This window comes from Brachionichthys hirsutus, chromosome 1 (assembly GCF_040956055.1).
Source record: "Brachionichthys hirsutus isolate HB-005 chromosome 1, CSIRO-AGI_Bhir_v1, whole genome shotgun sequence".
NCBI lineage: Eukaryota > Metazoa > Chordata > Actinopteri > Lophiiformes > Brachionichthyidae > Brachionichthys > Brachionichthys hirsutus.
The window spans coordinates 11,291,868-11,310,622 of record NC_090897.1 but is presented as its reverse complement, the minus strand read 5'-3'; the positions used below and the strand labels follow the sequence as shown (position 1 = coordinate 11,310,622).

Sequence of the window (18,755 nt, the reverse complement as noted above, 5' to 3'; positions counted from 1 at the left end):
TGATCCGTTTTCCAACCCAGTGCACTTATGTTGGATCTAATGTTTCCTCATTGCAGATGTACAAGCAGGAAGTTCTAATTAGAGACTCCGTATCAGAGACCCAGAACCTCCAGCGGTGAGAGAGAAACCGGATTACTCACTTCTGCTTGTGTTAGAAGTCACAATTTAAGAGCAGCTTTTGAGACAAATGTGCACTCATATTATGAAGCAGATGAAGTTCAACAGATGAATTGATTAAGCAGCTGCGCTGAGGCCTATTGGCCACCAGAGGGCGTGCACGAGTAGTAGAAATGTCTCAAGCGCTCAATTCTGGACAGGAAGGTAAATATATAAAGTGGTTTGTAAAATTATTTCTAATCTTCTTCCTGCACTTTAAATACTGCATGAATGTATATATATATACTGTATATATATATATATTAAACTCATGGCACATTTGTGTTTAACTTCCCAGATCCTAGTTCTTTTTCCACAGCTACGCAGGAATCGACATTTATTTTGTCATATTCATAAATGCATTTAGTTTGAATAAAAACACAATCAAATTTGCATAGATCTTTATTTTTTTAGTAGAATCTATAATTGACATCAATTAAATAAAAAGAAGAAAAAGAGCAAAACCCCTCCCCCCCCAAAAAACAATCTTTAAATTACAAGAAAATGACACCGCACCATTCATATAGTACAAAAATAGGCCTTATTTGAGAGTTCTGTCCCGTGTGAAGATAGTCATTCATGTACATTATTCCTAGGTCACAAATCTCTGATGCAGCCACAGGCCAGAACCCCACACGGAAGCGGGGCGGAGCTCAGCTGAGTGTCTGAGGATGCTCCACATAACTACCCCCCCCCACCCTACACACAACCACCACCACCACCACAACACAAAGTGTTTCATTTGCATTAGACATGGACACACACAGATCTGAATCAGCCCTTAAGTTAATGCAGATGGGATACATTCTACCTCCTTCCACCGCGGCTGCTGAATAAACAGGGTGTCGCTGCAAATGAAGAAAAAAACAAAAAGGCAGCGATGATTGACAGAAACAAAACACTTTGAACACAAGTGAATGGGCCGATGGGCTGGGAGACGACCTGAAAGCGACGCTTCACAACACTAGACAGCATTAAAATGATTGTCTTTGGTTACGCCAAAGATATTGCTCCTATTAACTCCACCTAACTTCATATCGATCACTTCAGACTACATCCTAAGGCAGGACTGAAGCAGCATTGAGCTCAATATGAAAGAAATGTATAAATAGAAAGCCCCCGTCTTTCCCAGCAGTGAGGTTTTTTGTTTTTTATAGCCGGAGGAGACATATTTACCACAAACGCAACGTTTTTTTTTGTTACTTGGATAGACTTCATACTTTAATGCCAGTGAAGTTATGGGCTTGTATTGAATGCAGGGCATCTCTCCGCTTACTTAGTGTATACTCCACCCGATTCGTGAAGAGAACAATGGCTGACGATGGTTTTCAGGAGCTCCAGGAGCCTCGCAGGCTCGAGCAGCTTCATGCTGCCAGCATTTATAGCATTTCTTAAAGTTGAACATTTGAATGCATAAAACTCTGCGTTCATCAGTTTAATGTTTTCTGAGTTTTCCAGCTGTAGTAATCAAATATCCCAGCGAAGATGAAGAAATTATTTTGTGTTTCAATCGAAAAGGGCCACAGGAACACCAACAAAAATACTGCAATTAAAGGAAAATCTTCGTACTGGAGGCTAAATAAATCCAGAAGGGAAGGTGCACAATGGATGAGGGTGACAAGACTAGTTGATACTAATCCTGTATTCTAGTTCTTCCCAAAAATGCAATCTCTGAGCATGCAGCAGAAAATTGTTAAAGGAAACATTTTCGGTGCTGCAATAACTCATTCTCTATTTATTTTTTTGAACACACTTCACACCAAGCTGGTAAGTCAATAAGATTTTGTGATTGAAGTCTGAGGCTGCAGTTATTACCTCTTTTTTTCCCATCAGCACGCTTAAAATGGGGATAATCGACGTTGTTTGAGGATGTACGCACCAATCAATCGCTCCCCGTTACAATTTAAATCTCCTTCGTTCAACAGAGTTGTGAAAGATACCTTTTGGGAGGGATTAGCAACCCGAGTGGTTAAATTAAAATTGTTTTTTTAGTGCTCTTGCGTCATCATCTTCAGAGTAAAGACACAATTTGATTGTCATACACTTAATAGCAAAACAGTTTTCACTCCTGATGGAGCACAGAAAGGAAATGCCACAAACAAGTTGAAGTTGATTTAGCACTTAAATGCGGGGCAACAAGATTCATGGATGATCCTTCTCCCCATTTGATTCTGGATAACAGACTTAAACCCAGGTGTGACCACCAATGCTGGCCGATCTTTACGGCGATACATTTTAGCAGAGAGAGAGAGAGATTTAGGAGAATGTATACAGCAGCTTTACAACTTCTAAATTGCAATGGCTAGTTTCTCTTCTGAAACATAAATCTGACTTACTTTCGTATCCCCATTAATCTTTCCAAAGAGGCGTTTCTGTATCTGCCCCAAATATAATCGACCTCTATAATCATTTAACAGCTCCTCGAACAGTGTATGAACCCTCGCCAAATGATATGAGAGGTAGATAAAAGGATGAGCAGCTGCAGTTTTGCATGCATGTCATCGCCATGACAACCTCTCTCAGCAAGCGCCACTGTTCTTTTGATTAGAAAAGAAATCAACATGGTAGGAAAAAAAAAGAAAAAAAGGGTTTAAAATGGCTACTCTAAATTAAATCACAAGATGCATATTTCAGATGATAACCAGCCCGGGAGGAAAAAAATCACTTTAAAACTATGTTCCCTAAAGGTATGATTAAAATCTCTCAGAATAAATAGTTGCTGCATTAGCATTTAGAATACAATTAATTAGAGATAATCTGAAATTCAGATTAGGTGAAGACTGGAGGGAACATGTAAAGATGTGATTTCTGAGCAGCATTCAAGAGCAGAGACAAAGGGGGAAAAGCAGCCCTCACTTCAGACGGAAGATAAACATTTGTCCACCTCAAATACGGTAATCTAGCACACACACACACACACACACCTTAACAAATGTTCGGTCTTGACCTCGAGCCCGTGTTTGCAGTGTGAACACATTAAATACGTGTCTGCGTATCGTTTGGGCTCCCATCAGCTCCTCGGCTGCTCTCAGCCCCAGGACGTGTGAACGTCAGACAGAAATCAATTATTGCTACAAGGGAACATTTGATTTTTATGTCCATGGGGTTGATCAAGGAATCCTGTGTGCATTTTCTTTAAAATGCATGTCTTTTTTTTACGTCTTTCATTCGATGCTTAATAAATGGTTTCTGCTGTGTATAATGTTGAATCCATCTTGAATCCGACCATGATGGAGGAAGCTTCGTTCGTGGGGGTGACTCAGTTTTGTTCTGCCACAGCCGACAGATCTTTGCACATAATGTGCATAATAGGAGAACTAAAGAACTCCTAGACCAGAATCTGCAGTCATTTAAAACCAGAGCTGGCAGAGACAGATCGTTAAAGTAAATATAAATGCCTTGCTGTGAAACATTGAGAGCTCTCTGCTTTGTCTCTCTAATGGTTTAGAATCATCAGAGTCAGAGTCAGGTCATTTCCAGCTGTTGTGCTTTTGATTCATGCATTTTTTAAAAGCACTTTCAAATGCGACTCTGTACACAAGAGGTGTTTTTTCTGACCAGGGTGGATGAATTACTGTTTGTAAATTAGATTTGGTGCCTCATTAAAGAATGTTTGTGATCATTTTTAAGATGAAGCATCAAATATGAGAGGGCCAGCGTTGGCTTCCCCACAAAGGGCGCTCCACTCTTCATCAGAATTTCACAGCCTTCTTACAAATATTAAGGTCAAGATGCTCTCTACCACACATACTTCTCTACTCCTCCCATAAAACATCTAATTGGCTGACACAGAAAAAAAATGTTTTTTGTTTTAAAGAGAGAAATCAAATAATAATTTGACACTTTTAGTGATTCAGGACAAGAGGGGGGGGGGGGCAGAAATAGTTTTATGTAGATGCACCAAATGTGAACAGAGAAAACGATGATGAGAACCCGATCATAAGACAGAAACAGATTCAAAGTGATGAAAGAGAGAAAAAATAATAAAAAATAGGACAGCAACCGTAGCCCGGAATTATCTGACAAATGGAGGCGGCGAGAGGATTTAGAAGCAGGAGGGATGTAGTGAAGGCATTAAAGAGCACTTTGTATTTTGATAAAGGCAGTCCTCTCACCGTGGACGTCAGACTCGTCGTTTTCAGAGTCTGTATGTACTTCATCACCCCACACTGTCGGGATGCCGCGGTACGACACCTCCCTATTTCCCCCAAGGCTGAAACTGCCACCAAGGCCTCGCCCAGCCTCCAGAGAGGGCAACTTAATAAGTGCGCCTGAGCGCAGCTGCAGCAGCAGGAAAATGCCAGCGAATGTGCCGACGATTGCCATGCAACTGAGCACAGCAACGGTGATGGGCAACAGGGAGGTCGGCTGGATCGCCGATTCCTGGTTTCCCTGGGTCACCATGAAGGTGCCAGGGGACTCGCGCATGTACTGGTTCAGATGCTGGCACGTATGAGTGTTGAAGTCCATGGAGCTGTGAGGGGCGCAGGTGATGCAGGCCAAAGGGCTGAGGCTGCTGCAGGTCAGGCAGGGGGGAGGGCAGGGCAGGCAGGCGGGGACGGACGCCGGCGGGATGGAGTTTCCCACCGTGTAGTTCAGCAGCTGGGAGCCTCCCGAGTATCCTGGAGGACATTGTTTCACGCAGCCCTGCTGGAATAGGTATGACCCGGAGTTGCACGCTGCAACACAAAGAAGGAAAACGGAGATTAAAAAGCTGCACACCCATATTTTACTGCTCCAGTCCAGAGTCAGTTCATCCATAAAACAGCCAACCAGATGGACAACGCTCCAAGAGCAGAGCGAACAGGGTAAATCACACATTTCTGCACGTCTTCATCCCGTGGGCTGCGAATCGTGAAAATGCAGAGGCAACGTTTGCAGGATATTTGCTTCAAAGTCACTACTTTCATTCTTGTTGGCACTACTTTTATTTATGAACTTTATGCCTAAAAACTAATGACAAAAAAAACATTGCAATTTATATGCTGAATGCAGCTTGTCAACAGAACAATTTCCATATGCAGCAGGTCCAGATGCAGCCCATTGCCTATAATGGTAATTAACAGGCGGCGGGCGCTGGAGGTAGCAGCGCTGAAAACGGGACTGTGAGCTATGAGAAGGAAGAAAATCTCATTTACAGCAGGAGCCTTTCAAGTTGGTCAACAACAGAGGTAGAGATGACGCATGATAATCATTACAAATGATAATCATATATAAGATACCGGTAATTCACCCTCCATTTAATCTGTATGTAGGATCGCTTGTCCGTGCGTAAGTACCCCCGACAGCCAGTAGGGGTCACACTAACAACATGTAGCATCTTTACATAGGGGCTATTGAGGACTTTGAGGTCGCACTTATTTACACAAATTTAATTTCACTGAGATTTAAAGAGTTTAGTTTGATCTGATCAGAAAATGGATCTTCGCTTGAAGTTGATACAGACATGCAAGCTTCACGTTTCACATGTCCCATCTCACGATTTACTCGATTCCAACTCTAGCTGCTTGCGAAAGGAACGTCCTGCGAGGAGCAAGCTTGGAACAGGGATAGCAGCCTTACCAATGCACTTCATGTTCAGGTCCATCGTCTTGCAGTCGTCGTTTCCCACTGGAGGCTTGACAGAGGAGCTGGAAGATGTTGCACCAGTGCCGTACAGCACCAGGGTGAAGTCTGTCAGTGTGCCTGAATGGATGAGTTACAAACCGAAATTACACTGAGACGTAGGCCTGTCAAAAGCAGCAAAGCCCTGGAACCTCCTTAAGGTAGATTCTGTATCCTTTTTTAATTGCTTGGAATTTGTGCAAAGAAAGCCCTTCAGTAAATCACTCCTTTCTGTGGCGGGAGGTGTAAGTCATGAGGCTACATCTGTTCTCTGTGGTTTTCTTGCCTACAACCTACCATGTGGGTGGACCTGCTACATTCAGACTTAGACAGTCGCTGGTGGGCGATCCGAGGGCAAACATTGAAATTTACAGCTTCATAATGCTCCCAGCTTAAAGAAATCAGACCACCGCAGAGAAACACGCAGTGGGAGGAAAACGTATGTGAACCCTTAGGAATGTCTTACATTTCTGCATAAATTGGTGATAAAAAAAAAGTGTTCGGATCATCGCCTAAAGCACAAGAACAAAACAACCTGCTTAAACCGACACCACACAGTTTCATATTTTTACTGAGCATATGATGTCAAAATTCACAGGACAAGGAGGGGAAAAAAGGCCGTGATTTGATAACTGGCTTACTGTCCCTTGGCAGCAATAACCTCAGCCGAGCGTTTCCTGCAGTTGCAGATCAGTCATACGAAAATGATCAGGATGAACCTCGGACCATTCTTCTTTACAGAACTGTTGCAGCTCAGCAAGATTCCTGGAATGCCTGGTGTGAATATCTCTCTCTCGAGGTCATGCCCCAGGATTTCCATCGGGTTGAGGTCAGGACGTTCACCGGGACATTCCAGAATACGCATTTTCTTCTTCTGAGGCCATTCTGCTCTTGATGTGCTTCTGTGTTTTGGATCATTGTCCTGTTGGAACACACCCCCCACCCCACCCCACCCCACCCCACCCCCATCCATCTTTTGAGCTTCAACTGTTGGACAGATGGCCTCAAGTTCTCCCACAAAATATCTTGATAAACTTGTGAATTCATTTTTCCACCGATGGTAGCAAGCTGTCCAAGCCCCGAGGCAGCAAAGCGCCTCCTCGCCACGATGCCCCCTCCAGCATGCTTCACACTTGGGATGAGGTTTTGATGTTGGTGTGCTGGGCCTCGGAATATTTTGCCAGTAGTGCTGTACTTTTTCCATTTATTGACAATTTGTCTAACATCAAGATTTTTAGAGATACAGTACTTCTGTAACCTTTTCCAGCCTTATACAAGGTCAACAAAGGTCAACCGTAGGTCTTCTGAGAGCTCTTTTCAGCAAGGCATGGCTTGACAAGAGACAGTTGTAAACCGGTGCGTGTTTTCTCGTGGCCAGGGCAGATTTAAACCACACCTCCAATCCTGTCTCATTGATTGGACTCCAGGCCGACTCTGATACGCCTTGGAGAATCATTGGCCGAGAGGTTCACTTACATTTTCCTCCCTGTTCTGTGAATGTTGACATGTTATGTTCAATACAAATATGAAAACATAATATTTTGTGTCGTGTCACTTTTCTTTTTGTTCTTGTGATTTAGATAAAGATCAGAACACATTTTATGACCAATTTATGATATTCCAGAGGGTTCACATACTTTCTTTTCTCCGCTTCACAGCTCCTACAAAGAGAACCAGGAAACCTTTGATCTCTGATCTCGGAACATTGAACCATTAACCTCCATGCAGGACTCCAAACTCTTATTACAAACTCTTAAACTGATTAACTTTCATGCGATGTGAAAGATGGTTTAAAAAGTTTACATCAATGTTTAGACGAATGTGAGAACATCTTTCTCAAGTACTGCACTTCCTGTTTGTATCTCCGTACGGTAAAAATGTCACAAATAAAAGATTGTATCAAATTAAATCCACAAGGAAAAAAGAAAACCAACAGACGATAAATTAGTTTTGTTAATCATTCCATCAATCAATCTAATGTTTTTCAGTTTTATATTGTTTAAATAATGGGATCAGAATTTGGGATTCTAGACTGTTGAATCTGTACGGTGGTCATATTTTTTTAGGATTGAGTGTTTATGAGTTGTCTGTTATTTATAAATATGGCAAGCAGTTTCTGAAGTTTATACTGATTCCCACCAGATTTGCTGATTGTCCTCCTTCAATACAATTCAGACAGAAAGAGAAATATAAAGACAGACAGAAGCATTTTTAACTACTTGCTAATTCTCCTCCTGGCAAAACAATGAATTTATCCCATCAGGAAATAATCCTCCATTGCAGCTGTAATTAGGAAATCTGTAATAAACAGCATAAATTCTTTCGTACACACACAAATACAATAAAATGCTCATTCTTGAATTCTTCCCATAAACCATAGATATGTTTTACCGTAGTCACTGGCCCCGGCCACGTTCTCGATATGCAGCGTCCACGCCCCAGCGGGCTTCTCATCCCAGGAGTGGGTGGTCATGAAAGCCCAGTCATTGAAACCCTCTGACGAGTAATCGTGAAGCCTGCAAGAGAACAACAAGCAGAGTATCAGTAGTACCACACCCTGTGCTGTGTTTCTGTATTGTGTCTTCGCATATACCGGGAGTGGAGCAGCGTGGATCGTGTGCCGGCAGGACTGATGAGGTGGATTTGCAGGTTTCCCCTCCGGTTGTAGGACAGAGTAAGATGAGCTTGGACGTGTTCTAATGAGTTTACTTGACTGTCTGTCCCAATGCAGGCCTCTATAGTCTTGTTAATTACTAAAAAGCTGCCAATGTTCCTGTCAAAAACATGAGAAACAACAAGCAAGGACACATTAAGACAGGGGGAGGGCATTAAGTTGGAGGTTGTGCTGCAGCCGAAATCGTGACTGGCTTGTTCTGCGCTTGGGATAAACTACACTCCAGATAATTGCATGACTGTGAAATTTCACTCTTGGCCAGTGTGCGAGTCTGTGAAGGGTAAAGCGTTTGTGGCCTTGAACTGGATTAGTGTCTTACAAACTGTGACACAAACATCTTCTATGGAAGTAGAGCATCAACTTCTTTATCCCCCCCTCCCTAAATCCTTTTAGGAGATTACATGCATTAACAACAATTCTGAGGAGGAGAGCGCGAGAGTTTAAACCGAGGGAGCCTAAATTATAGACAAGATGTGGTGCGATCATAAACTACCATGCTTGCAAGACACAATCCGTCCTGGTTAGGACTGATTAGTGATTGTTCATAAATTAAAGGACAAAGTAAGCACCTATAGTCTAGAAGGTTAAACTGTGTTCACATGTCCACAGCACTTTTTTTTATAACGATGCAAATGTGTTCCAATGCAGCAAACTGACATTGAAATTTTGTCTCTTCTAATGTGCATTTTATGGGACCTCTCGGAAAACATGGAGCAGGAAATGGAAATGCAAACAAATGGCTGTGGGAGGTGATTTGTCATTTCCAGTTGACCACTACAAATGTAATATATGAGGGGAATAAAACTCATGGCCCAGTTAGTGTGACATTTGTTTATACCGGCACACGTAGAACAGAAAGGCGTGACAACTTTATAAAACAGAAATCTGTTCCTCAGTCACAATGGGTAAAAACAAGGCCTACCAAAATAAGAACGATGACATTTATTTTACCTCCGCCGAGGCGGAGATGTTTGTCTTTTAGCAAGATAACTCTGAAAGTGACATACAGATCTTGATGACATTTTCAGGAAACGTTGAGAATAATCCAGAAGAGATCCTGGATTATGGATCACTTTGAAATGTTTGCTAATATTGCAGCCAATATAGCTTCAAAATGTTCTTCAATATCTCGGTTGATTATTGGCCAATGTTTATGGAAGTTGACACAGTCATGTAGGGCGGGGGGTCTCTATCTCACCACGGAATTTCATCCGGATCAGATCCAGAATGAGGTCAGTAAAATCTGAAATTTTATCATTGAAAACCTCATTTACGGACTCAAAAAATCAGTTAAAAATACACATAAACTCCAATTCACTTTTCATGGTTGGTGAATAAAGATACCAAGAACAATTTATAATTATAATCTTTGGATGATGATCCAGATCACCACGTGGACCCTTTATGACTGTGCTTTTTGGTAAGTGAATTGAATGCATATTTTACAAGATACATATTTCTTTTTAAATGTAAATGGTGAAATTAGGATATTTTTGTATCCAGACAGGCATCCGGATCGCTCTCAAAATTGAATGGGATCTAAGTTAGACCAAAATCCATCTTCAGATTCTTTTCCCCCCCCATCAATATCCATCCAGCAGCTTTTCCATAATCCTGTTACAACACAGACAAACATTGGCACTTTAATTTGCACAAAAGTGTAATCTACATAAAGGCTACACCCATATTCAATGCTGAAAACAATTCATCTGGCAGTTATTTGAGAGGCAACCTGTCCCCCTGTAATTATTTTTTTTGACATATGTCAGGACTATAATCTAGAGGTTCAACAGATACAATTCAAATCAATGCAGCGTAAATGACCCTGAACTCTGTGACGTTTCACTGTAATAATGTTAAACACAGTGTCACACAAGCCCAGGTTCTCACTAGGAATGCATCCTGAGTTCGCAATCAGGATCCTGATGTAATCACTGAATGAAGCTGATGGCAGGAAAGATTTTTGCTGATTTATCCCCTCACTTTAGATAGATAAGTGAAAGAGCTAAAACACCTAAAATGCAAATTGCATAACTTGCTCCGATTGCTCTTCAGACACTTGATCCGTCTGCTTTGAGCATCTTATAGCTGCAGCGACGGAGAGAAACCTCAAGGCCGACAGGAGCAGCAGCAGAAGGCTCATCATGGAGAGACGTGCCAGACGGACGGCATTCAGACGGTAATGCCGCGAGAACCAAGAGCAGAAAGGCTGAAGAATAATATTAAGTCCTAACTCGGATACTCAAGTTGACAAATCATTATTCCTCCTTAAAGTGCTTTCACTTAAGCGGAGTGCCTACACACTCCTACAAAATATGTACAGTGATGTGAGCAAACACATTTACAAATGACAAGTCGTTCACCAGGCACCCCAGAAACAAATCGAGGATAAAGGCATTAGACGTCGCAGCAGCAAACCTTGGCAGCTCAAATATATGCTAGAATCTCCTCCGCCTGCCTTCTGTTGCGTTACCGGCTTCCCTTAACGCTAAGCGCATCTAAAACATCCATCACATCCTGCTGCTTATGCCCAGGCTGACTTCAGATCAGCCCGTAATATCCAGTTTCAGTAAAAATGACTTTTCTGAGCCAATCTGCTGATTACTTTTCTCATATTTGATCTGCTTTCATACAAGTTGTGTTATATATTTACCTTTGTATTTGATGAGCTGCTGCTGCCAAGACTTTCTGTAAAACTCATTTTTTTCCTCAGGTCAGTGAGGACATTTTCTGGCTAAATGTGCACTCCACTGATTCTGTATTGCAATTTCATAAAGTGGCCAACTTGCAGAAGACAGATTGAAACTTTCAGGAGGGGCCGGCTCCCCTAATGCAACATGATGGCCTATTCAAATTAAACAGCTTCCACTGGCTACATATGACTTTCAATGGCTGTCTTCAGTTAGTGGGTAGTGTCTAAAATCAGTGCAGGGCCTCTATAAATGAAGATATGCATCAATAAGTGTGTTTGTAATTCTAAAGTCTGGTCTGATTGTACAAAGATTATTTAGCCTGTAATGATCCAGTTAACATGATCAATGTAAAGTGTAAATCAGTGTAGCAGACTGTGGAGGCGTTCCCAAAACACACGACCATCTGTGCCCTTGAATACTCCTCAGCAGACGTCACTGTATCCAAATAAAAAGCGACTTTGGATTTTAGATGCGACACAGATGTGTGCAAAGACTTATTTAATTGTGCACAACGCTTTGCAATAACGTTAGCTTGTCAATGAAATGAGGAACATTAGTTCTTTATGCTTGGGATTCGATTGCGAGGGCTGCATTCAAATTCTGCTGAACAAATTACTTATTTGTAATTAGTGCAAACAATTTTCTTTAAGTGGCAGCTGCAATATATGCAGACATTTGTAACGAGGGTCTGGAGATGTGTGCGTGTGACGCAGTGCAACAACCTTGGCTCAGACATCATGGCGATCACACATTTCCGCTGTGGCCCCACGTTAGTCCACGTCTTTGCCAAAGACACAATCGCACCGGCATCAAGCAGACCATATCCGTACGAGTGGCTGACTGCAGAGAGGAAACCAAGAGAGAAAAGTCAGGAAATGGACACATGAACACGGGCTTCAGAGACCAGCTTCACAGCGTCGACCCAGTTTTAAGAGTTCACACAACTGCTGGGCCCAGTCCTGGAGGCCTTGCATCTTTAATGGCAATTTGGGTTTATTACAGGCATAAAATATTAATGAGCCTCAAAGGCATCTGAAAACTACGGAGGTCAGACAAGAACTTGGAAGGAGTTGCTCTACCGTTGCGTCCAAATCCATTGGTTCTCCAGTCTTTGGCGAGCAGGTGGCCTGGGCGAGAAGTTCGTACAACCAGATGTTGCATGTCCCTCCAGGTCAGGTTTTTACTGGAACAAGTGTATATGGCCAGCGCACAAAGCCAAAGGACAAACACACACATAAACACACACACACACACGGACACAAGGACACATGTGGTAAGGCTATGAAAAAAAAGCTGAGGCTCTCAAGCAGATCAAACAGACATGTCCAACAATGCATTCTACACTCATTAACCTGCAGGTGGGCAGCTAATTAAAAGCAGAACACAATGAGGAAGTCACAGACTGCCCAGAATCACTGTCAATCTTAAATCAACGTGCGCTCGATCTCAATTTTTACCCTTCGGCCAACTGAAGGAGAAAGTAAAACTGAAAAGTGTGACTTTTATTTTGCCGTCAGCCAATGCAGGGCTTTATGAACGTGAATAAAATTGTTCGATAGGAGGTCACACTGGATCGACATGAGATGTTTTATATTATTAATTTGGATCAAGTAAAATGTCTTCGACTTGTTCAATCATTTTCTCATCACATCCTTCCCTATTTGCAAACTTTTTTGAATCAACCAACTATGTTTTGTGACAAAGTACTCATGTTTGCCCCTCCATTAGTGATTAGCGCTACCTCAAATTGCACCATTTCTGTAAATGCACTGCAAAAACCAGTCAGGCAGATGGGTCAAAAACAAATTCAAACCCCACAGAATATTTTGTACTATGATTATGCAAACACCGAGCCTACCAAATGAAAGATTAAAGTCTCTTCTTTCATCAGGAAAACAAAGTGTGTTCATAAAATGTTAGGTTCTGGCCTTATTGGCCGTTGAAGAGAGGCAGAATTGATTGTCTGGGTTGGCAGTGAATGTTTGAGTTTAACTAGACATCAACGGCATTGAAAGAGTTAAATTAGTTTAATATAAAAAAGTCAGTAAAATACGCAGACAAGGATCGAATAGATTGAAGAGAATCTGTAAGAACTTACTTGGCCTCCAGGGCGAGGGCGATGATCCCAGCAGCCAGCGGCGCAGAGGCAGATGTGCCCGTGTGGGAGTCTGTGCATTTTAATCTGAGGTCTGTAGTCACCTAATGAAATAAACACTGATTAAAGGGTGACCTTTTTGTTCATGCTGGGAACTATATTTTTATATGTTTGTGTGTGTGTGTGTGTGTGTGTGTGTGTGTGTGTGTGAATGGAAAACAAGTGTTTCTGAAAACAGTGTCGTAAAAACTCTTGAACGTTAGGTGTTCCGTTCAGTTTACGCTTTCAAAAAAAGCTGATTATGTCAGGACTGAAAGCCAATCAGAACTCTGAATAAATACTTTTATCTACAATGTCCACAGAATTGTTTAAAAATAGCAGCACATTTAATTTGGTACATGAGCGCATTCTGCGACGCATCCTCTTATGGAATCATCTTACACATACCCTTATAACATCACCATAGCAACGCAACAGCAACTCAAATGGATTGATTGATTAATTACGTATAAGAAATGCAAATTCCAACCCATGGAATTTTGTTGTATATCGTTTGTAACATAATGATATGAATACGATGTTAATAAATGTTCATTTTTTTACAGAAAAAATGTCAGAAAGTGATCTCCAAGCAGACTGAATACAAGTGCAAATGCACTGATAGAACTGACTTTGATGGTGCAATTATGCATCCAGGAGCTCCATCGAAAGAGGGGGAAATAGAAAAAATAAGAACTCTTCCCTCTCTCTCCGAAGCCATCTCTCCATTCTCAGGTTCATGAGTGACAAGACAATTAAAGGAGGACTTCAATGAAGCAGTAAGGGACCAGGCTCGTGTCACAGACAAGTCTTTAACTGTCTGCCCAGTTGATTTGGCTGCCAGGCACTATGATAGAGAAGGACCGTGTATGTGTGTGTGCGTGTTATGCAGTTTATGGCCTGTGAGAAGAATATCAAGCAGTCACAGATTGCCAGATGGCGTTTCCACCATTCAGCATTCGTAATAATTCTCATGGAATGAGACGGGATGAATGAAGAAGAATAGAAAAGGAGGAAATTATGCTATGGCTGATGAAAACAGCCCAACATAAAGCTGAGGAGCCAAAAGCAACAAATGCAATTGCAATGAACCAAACAGTTGCACTAAGATCATATTCTGATAGTAAAATACATAATTTGAGTCTTTTTTTTATATATATTTACCTTAACAGTCCGATGCCAAAAATCTTTTTTTGTGATTTAATTGATAGTTAAAATAAGCAGCTATTCATGTCCCAGATGAAAAAGCACCTCCTGATTGTTCAAGTGGCCTTCCTACACATTTTGGAAACATGCAGCTAAAAGGATAAAGTATACAAACAATAAAGAGACGCATTCCGGAAAACCATTTACTTCAAATTAAAACGCAGAGAATCGGAATCAAGCAGCTTGAGATGCTGGGAGCAGTTTGTTGAATACATTTTTTCATTTGTACTTTTTGACCTCACACTGCTCTGCATAGCAACTCTTTATATAAACACGTGTCTGTGCTTGTTTAGCTCATTAAGGATCGGTGTGTTTTTGTGAATTAATACTAAACGAAAGAAAACACCACAGTTCACCTTTAAAAAAAAAATCAAAACTGCTGTTGCTGAACGGACTAAAGGAGCAACAGGAGGACAATGAGAGAAAAGACTTTGGACGGAACCACAACTTACTATCTGTTTCTCGTTGGAGTTCCCCGAGCTGTAGGTGGTGGCGAGGGTTGAGGAGCAAGCCTCGCTGTACCAGGGGACGTTCCCGTTCTGGGTGGAGCTACTGATGGAGAGTGTGTAGATGCTGTTGGTGTAGCCGTCACAGTTACAGCTGTCGTCCTCCCTCCCTCCGTTCCCAGAGGCCCACACAAAAATGGAACCTAAACCATTGCGACCCTGGAGAAGGGGGTGTAATATTCAGAATGAAGGAAAAAAGACAGGCCGAGCCTTTCTCCATTTCATCCAGGCATTCATTCATGACATTAATCATCTCAATCGATCACTAACATCGTTCTCATTATGAAAGGGAACATTAATTCCAGGGCTCAGGTGTGAGAGGGCTCATTACGCCGCAGAGGCCGGTATGGTCACTCCGTGAAACCAAAAGGAGGCGACATGTAATAAGCTGTTTATATTACTGAATGGGCCCGTCCCTATCAGCATTGGTAAAGCATAGCCATGCACCCCCGACACCTCCATCGGACAGCACCGTCACTGGTGCAATTATCTTAGTAGCCAGTGTCAGCAGTTCCAATCAGCTTATGGTGCATGCCTTGAATCCGACAGCCCGTTAATAAGAGTCTGTGCTAGCTAGATGGATGTTTATTAATGGTTTGCCGATGTGAAAGCCTGGGGGGGGGGGGGGGGGGTCTTTATGCTTATTAATCTGTTGATGTGTTCATTTTGCATATGTGAAACCATCCTATTCACTAAAATAGTAGCGAGACTCCTTCTTGTTTGATATTCACGCCGTTAAATGCTGACAAGCTGACTCTTATTTTGAAATGCGTGTCATGTTATTTAACCTCACGCCAGCCATCTGAAAGACCCGAGAGAAAGTAGATGGAGTTGAAGAAGCAGTTTAAGAAGTGTCTTTTTCATACATCCAATCAATTTCCCAGATTGCCCTCCTGGTGGCGTTTTAGAGGACATTCCTCTCCATTCTTAATTGTCAGGGTTAAAGGCTGCTTCGCTCGTCCTGCTCGTGTCTTCTCATGCTTGAACAGTTCAATTACTGCCTGCTGAGAGGGAGCCACACCGAGGCAGTAAATAGTTTCTGACAAACACGCACACACACACACCTACCTTTGTAACTCCGTTTAGGAAAGCTTCTTTGGCAAGTTTGGCGGGGCCATCAACAGTTTTACCATCATCCTCTGGTCCCCAGCTGGCGCTGTAGATGTCAATGTGTTGGGGATTTAGACTGAGAGAATGGGCCTCCACCATGTCGGTCACCTCACCATCTAGCATACGCACACCTGCAAACAAATATAGAAAGACACACATATACACCAGATAACAAAACAGAAAGGTGACCTTAGTAGATGCATATTATCGTCCTGATATTTGAGCACAAACCAGACATTTAGGAATCTACTTACAGATCCTTAAGTTCATGGAGGCATGTATGAAAAGAGTTCCGGCTCCAGAGGTAAAAGCTGATAAATTGAGCCTGAACCCTTACGTGTAAAATTCATTTAGAACGTGCAATGCAACAGCTAATAAACGGCATTTTATGCTATTCTATTCAAATGATGTCACGTGAGACTTCATCACTTAGACAGAAATTAGCTCATCAGACCACTGTAGTTTGCTCCTTATCTTTACTGGAGGTTAGCAGCCTGAGGCTACGTTCAGTTTCAGCTGAACCTCTGATCACTGTTGAGTTTTAATAAGAGACATGCATGAGCAATGACGAGCGCATCTCTAGGCCTGCGACATTGGCTATGATCCTTTTTATTTTTAAATAATACATGAAAAATGGATGGGGTACTGCTTTCAAGCACAAAATGGAAACCTGTAAATTGTACTTCGAGTGTTGACAACCTTGAACAATTTATTCCTGATGTGACAATGTTTTTGCTTGCTAAATGTTAATTTTGATATACGGCTATGCAAGGTCAACAATAATAATTGCACTTGCATATTTACACCCTTCAATGCTTGTTTGGTGTGTGTGTTTGAACAGCTCATGAAGCAAAGGCTGCAGGTGTTCATTATCTGAAAAGCCACATTGGTATTCATGCAAAACAAACCAAGTAAATCAAAGCTTCCTCTGTTGACTTCCTTTGTGCTCAAGCTAGTTTGATTGTAATGAGATGTATTAACGTTTTACTGGATTCGCACTGCGACAGACTTCTGGATGACATTTCAGGAAAGAGTTAATCCTCCTCTGTGTGTGTAGATGAAATCAATGCAACTGTTTGAGTGTGCGTTGAATCCAATTGTTATAATAAAATGAAAACAACAAGTAAACATAGATTCAGCTCAGAGTTATTTACACGTATTAATAGAACTTCATTTATTAAACGTACGGACAAGGGTGTGTCCGGCCCAACCAAATACTTTGTCTCAGCAACATTCCTCCAAACATCAGTCAGACACAACAATAGAGAATTCTATTCGCATGAAGCAACTGTGAAACTTTAGTTTTTGAAGCGAGGGTTGGCTGGAGATTCGTGGTGAATCGCACGGCTCCAACTGAAGGAAAGGCAGGAGTTGAAACAAATAGTGCAAATAGAATTAGCAGTACGCTGTCTGGTCAATGACTGCATTTCTGGTAAGTAAGTACTAAAGGTGTTCTGGGTGGTTTTAATTTCCCTCAATTTTTCCTAAATTCGACAGATTTTGTCATTATTTGCTGGTTTTATTGGTGACAACTCCTTTCAGAGGAGAGACTGTATTAAAGGCTCATCTAAATTCAACACACGGCATTTTGATGTAGATGCTTCAAGGTGGACTGAGGGCAATGAAGACCGCGTCCTCTTTGGATCCCCTGGCTCTGAATGCAAACTGGTGTGAGTCATGCTACCTAGGGTTTATTTTGATGACGAGGTTCCTCAGAATTGGGGGGGGGGGCGCTTGCCACGGGCCAGTACTGGGTAGATGCCACAGATATTTTGTGTTAGGGACAATGAAAACTGCATTAAATAGGGAAAAAGGTATATAAAAAAAAGGTCAGTGACAAGACCAGACATGCATGCCAACCTCACTGAATGCTCATGACTTGACAAAAAAATAAAAACAAATCTTGAACATTTTCCCAAACTCTGTACAAAAGCATATCGCAGAGAAAGTGAGTAGGACAACATTACAACATTAAAACACCTAGAAGATATTTGAAGCTGCACTAATAATGCATCCATGCAGAAAAAAGTAAAATACAGATTACACAAGGGGAGGCAGCTCTGAGGTAAGCTCTGCAGCAATGTCCTGAATAATGTATCGCAACTTTGTTGAAACTGAGGTTTTTGTCAGTCCGCCTGAAGGACCTTTTTTTTTTTACCTTTGACACACTGAATATTGCCAAAGCTACGCCATCCAATAAGTGTATAAAACGGGTATGCATGGAAAATGTGCTACAATTCAGCAGGAGGTGTGAGGGCAAGTAGGCAGGTGAGGAGACGCGCTGCTCCTCTGCACTCTGTCTTCTCCTTGGACATCAAAATGAATAATCTGGACCTGCTGCTTTGGCTCGATAAATATGTGCTTTTCACTTTTCATGCTCCTTGGAGCTATTAAAGGGCTTGTGAATATCTAGAGTTTTGTGTTGGCTGCTGAAAATCAATTTAATTTTCAGAGAGTGAGTGCTTTTGAGAAACAATTAAATATATAGAAAAAATAAAAGGTTTTAAATCCATAAATTAAATTTAGAATAAATGTAGATCTTATAAAATAAGATCTTAAAGTCTTAAATGATTGGAATTTCTCTTTTGTGATATTCACAGTATGCCAAAACTATTCTCATCTTAGCCTTATTTTCTTTTATTATATATGATGGCTCTCTAAAAGGCAGAAAA

General features: G+C 41.6%; 1 protein-coding gene across 1 annotated transcript in view; it reads right to left on the bottom strand.

The window, feature by feature from the left end:
* Positions 1-3,535: 3,535 nt before the first annotated feature.
* Positions 3,536-18,755, bottom strand: part of furina (furin (paired basic amino acid cleaving enzyme) a) — a 58,173-nt gene continuing 42,953 nt past the window's right edge. The window contains exons 8-16 of the mRNA XM_068741859.1: positions 16,042-16,214; positions 14,920-15,132; positions 13,226-13,326; positions 12,207-12,310; positions 11,850-11,967; positions 8,354-8,533; positions 8,152-8,276; positions 5,719-5,841; positions 3,536-4,835 (exon numbers count right to left, since the gene is read on the bottom strand). Coding sequence (XP_068597960.1) covers positions 4,231-4,835; positions 5,719-5,841; positions 8,152-8,276; positions 8,354-8,533; positions 11,850-11,967; positions 12,207-12,310; positions 13,226-13,326; positions 14,920-15,132; positions 16,042-16,214 — 1,742 coding nt within the window. The 3' untranslated portion in view covers positions 3,536-4,230. The remainder of the gene's footprint in view (positions 4,836-5,718; positions 5,842-8,151; positions 8,277-8,353; positions 8,534-11,849; positions 11,968-12,206; positions 12,311-13,225; positions 13,327-14,919; positions 15,133-16,041; positions 16,215-18,755) is intronic.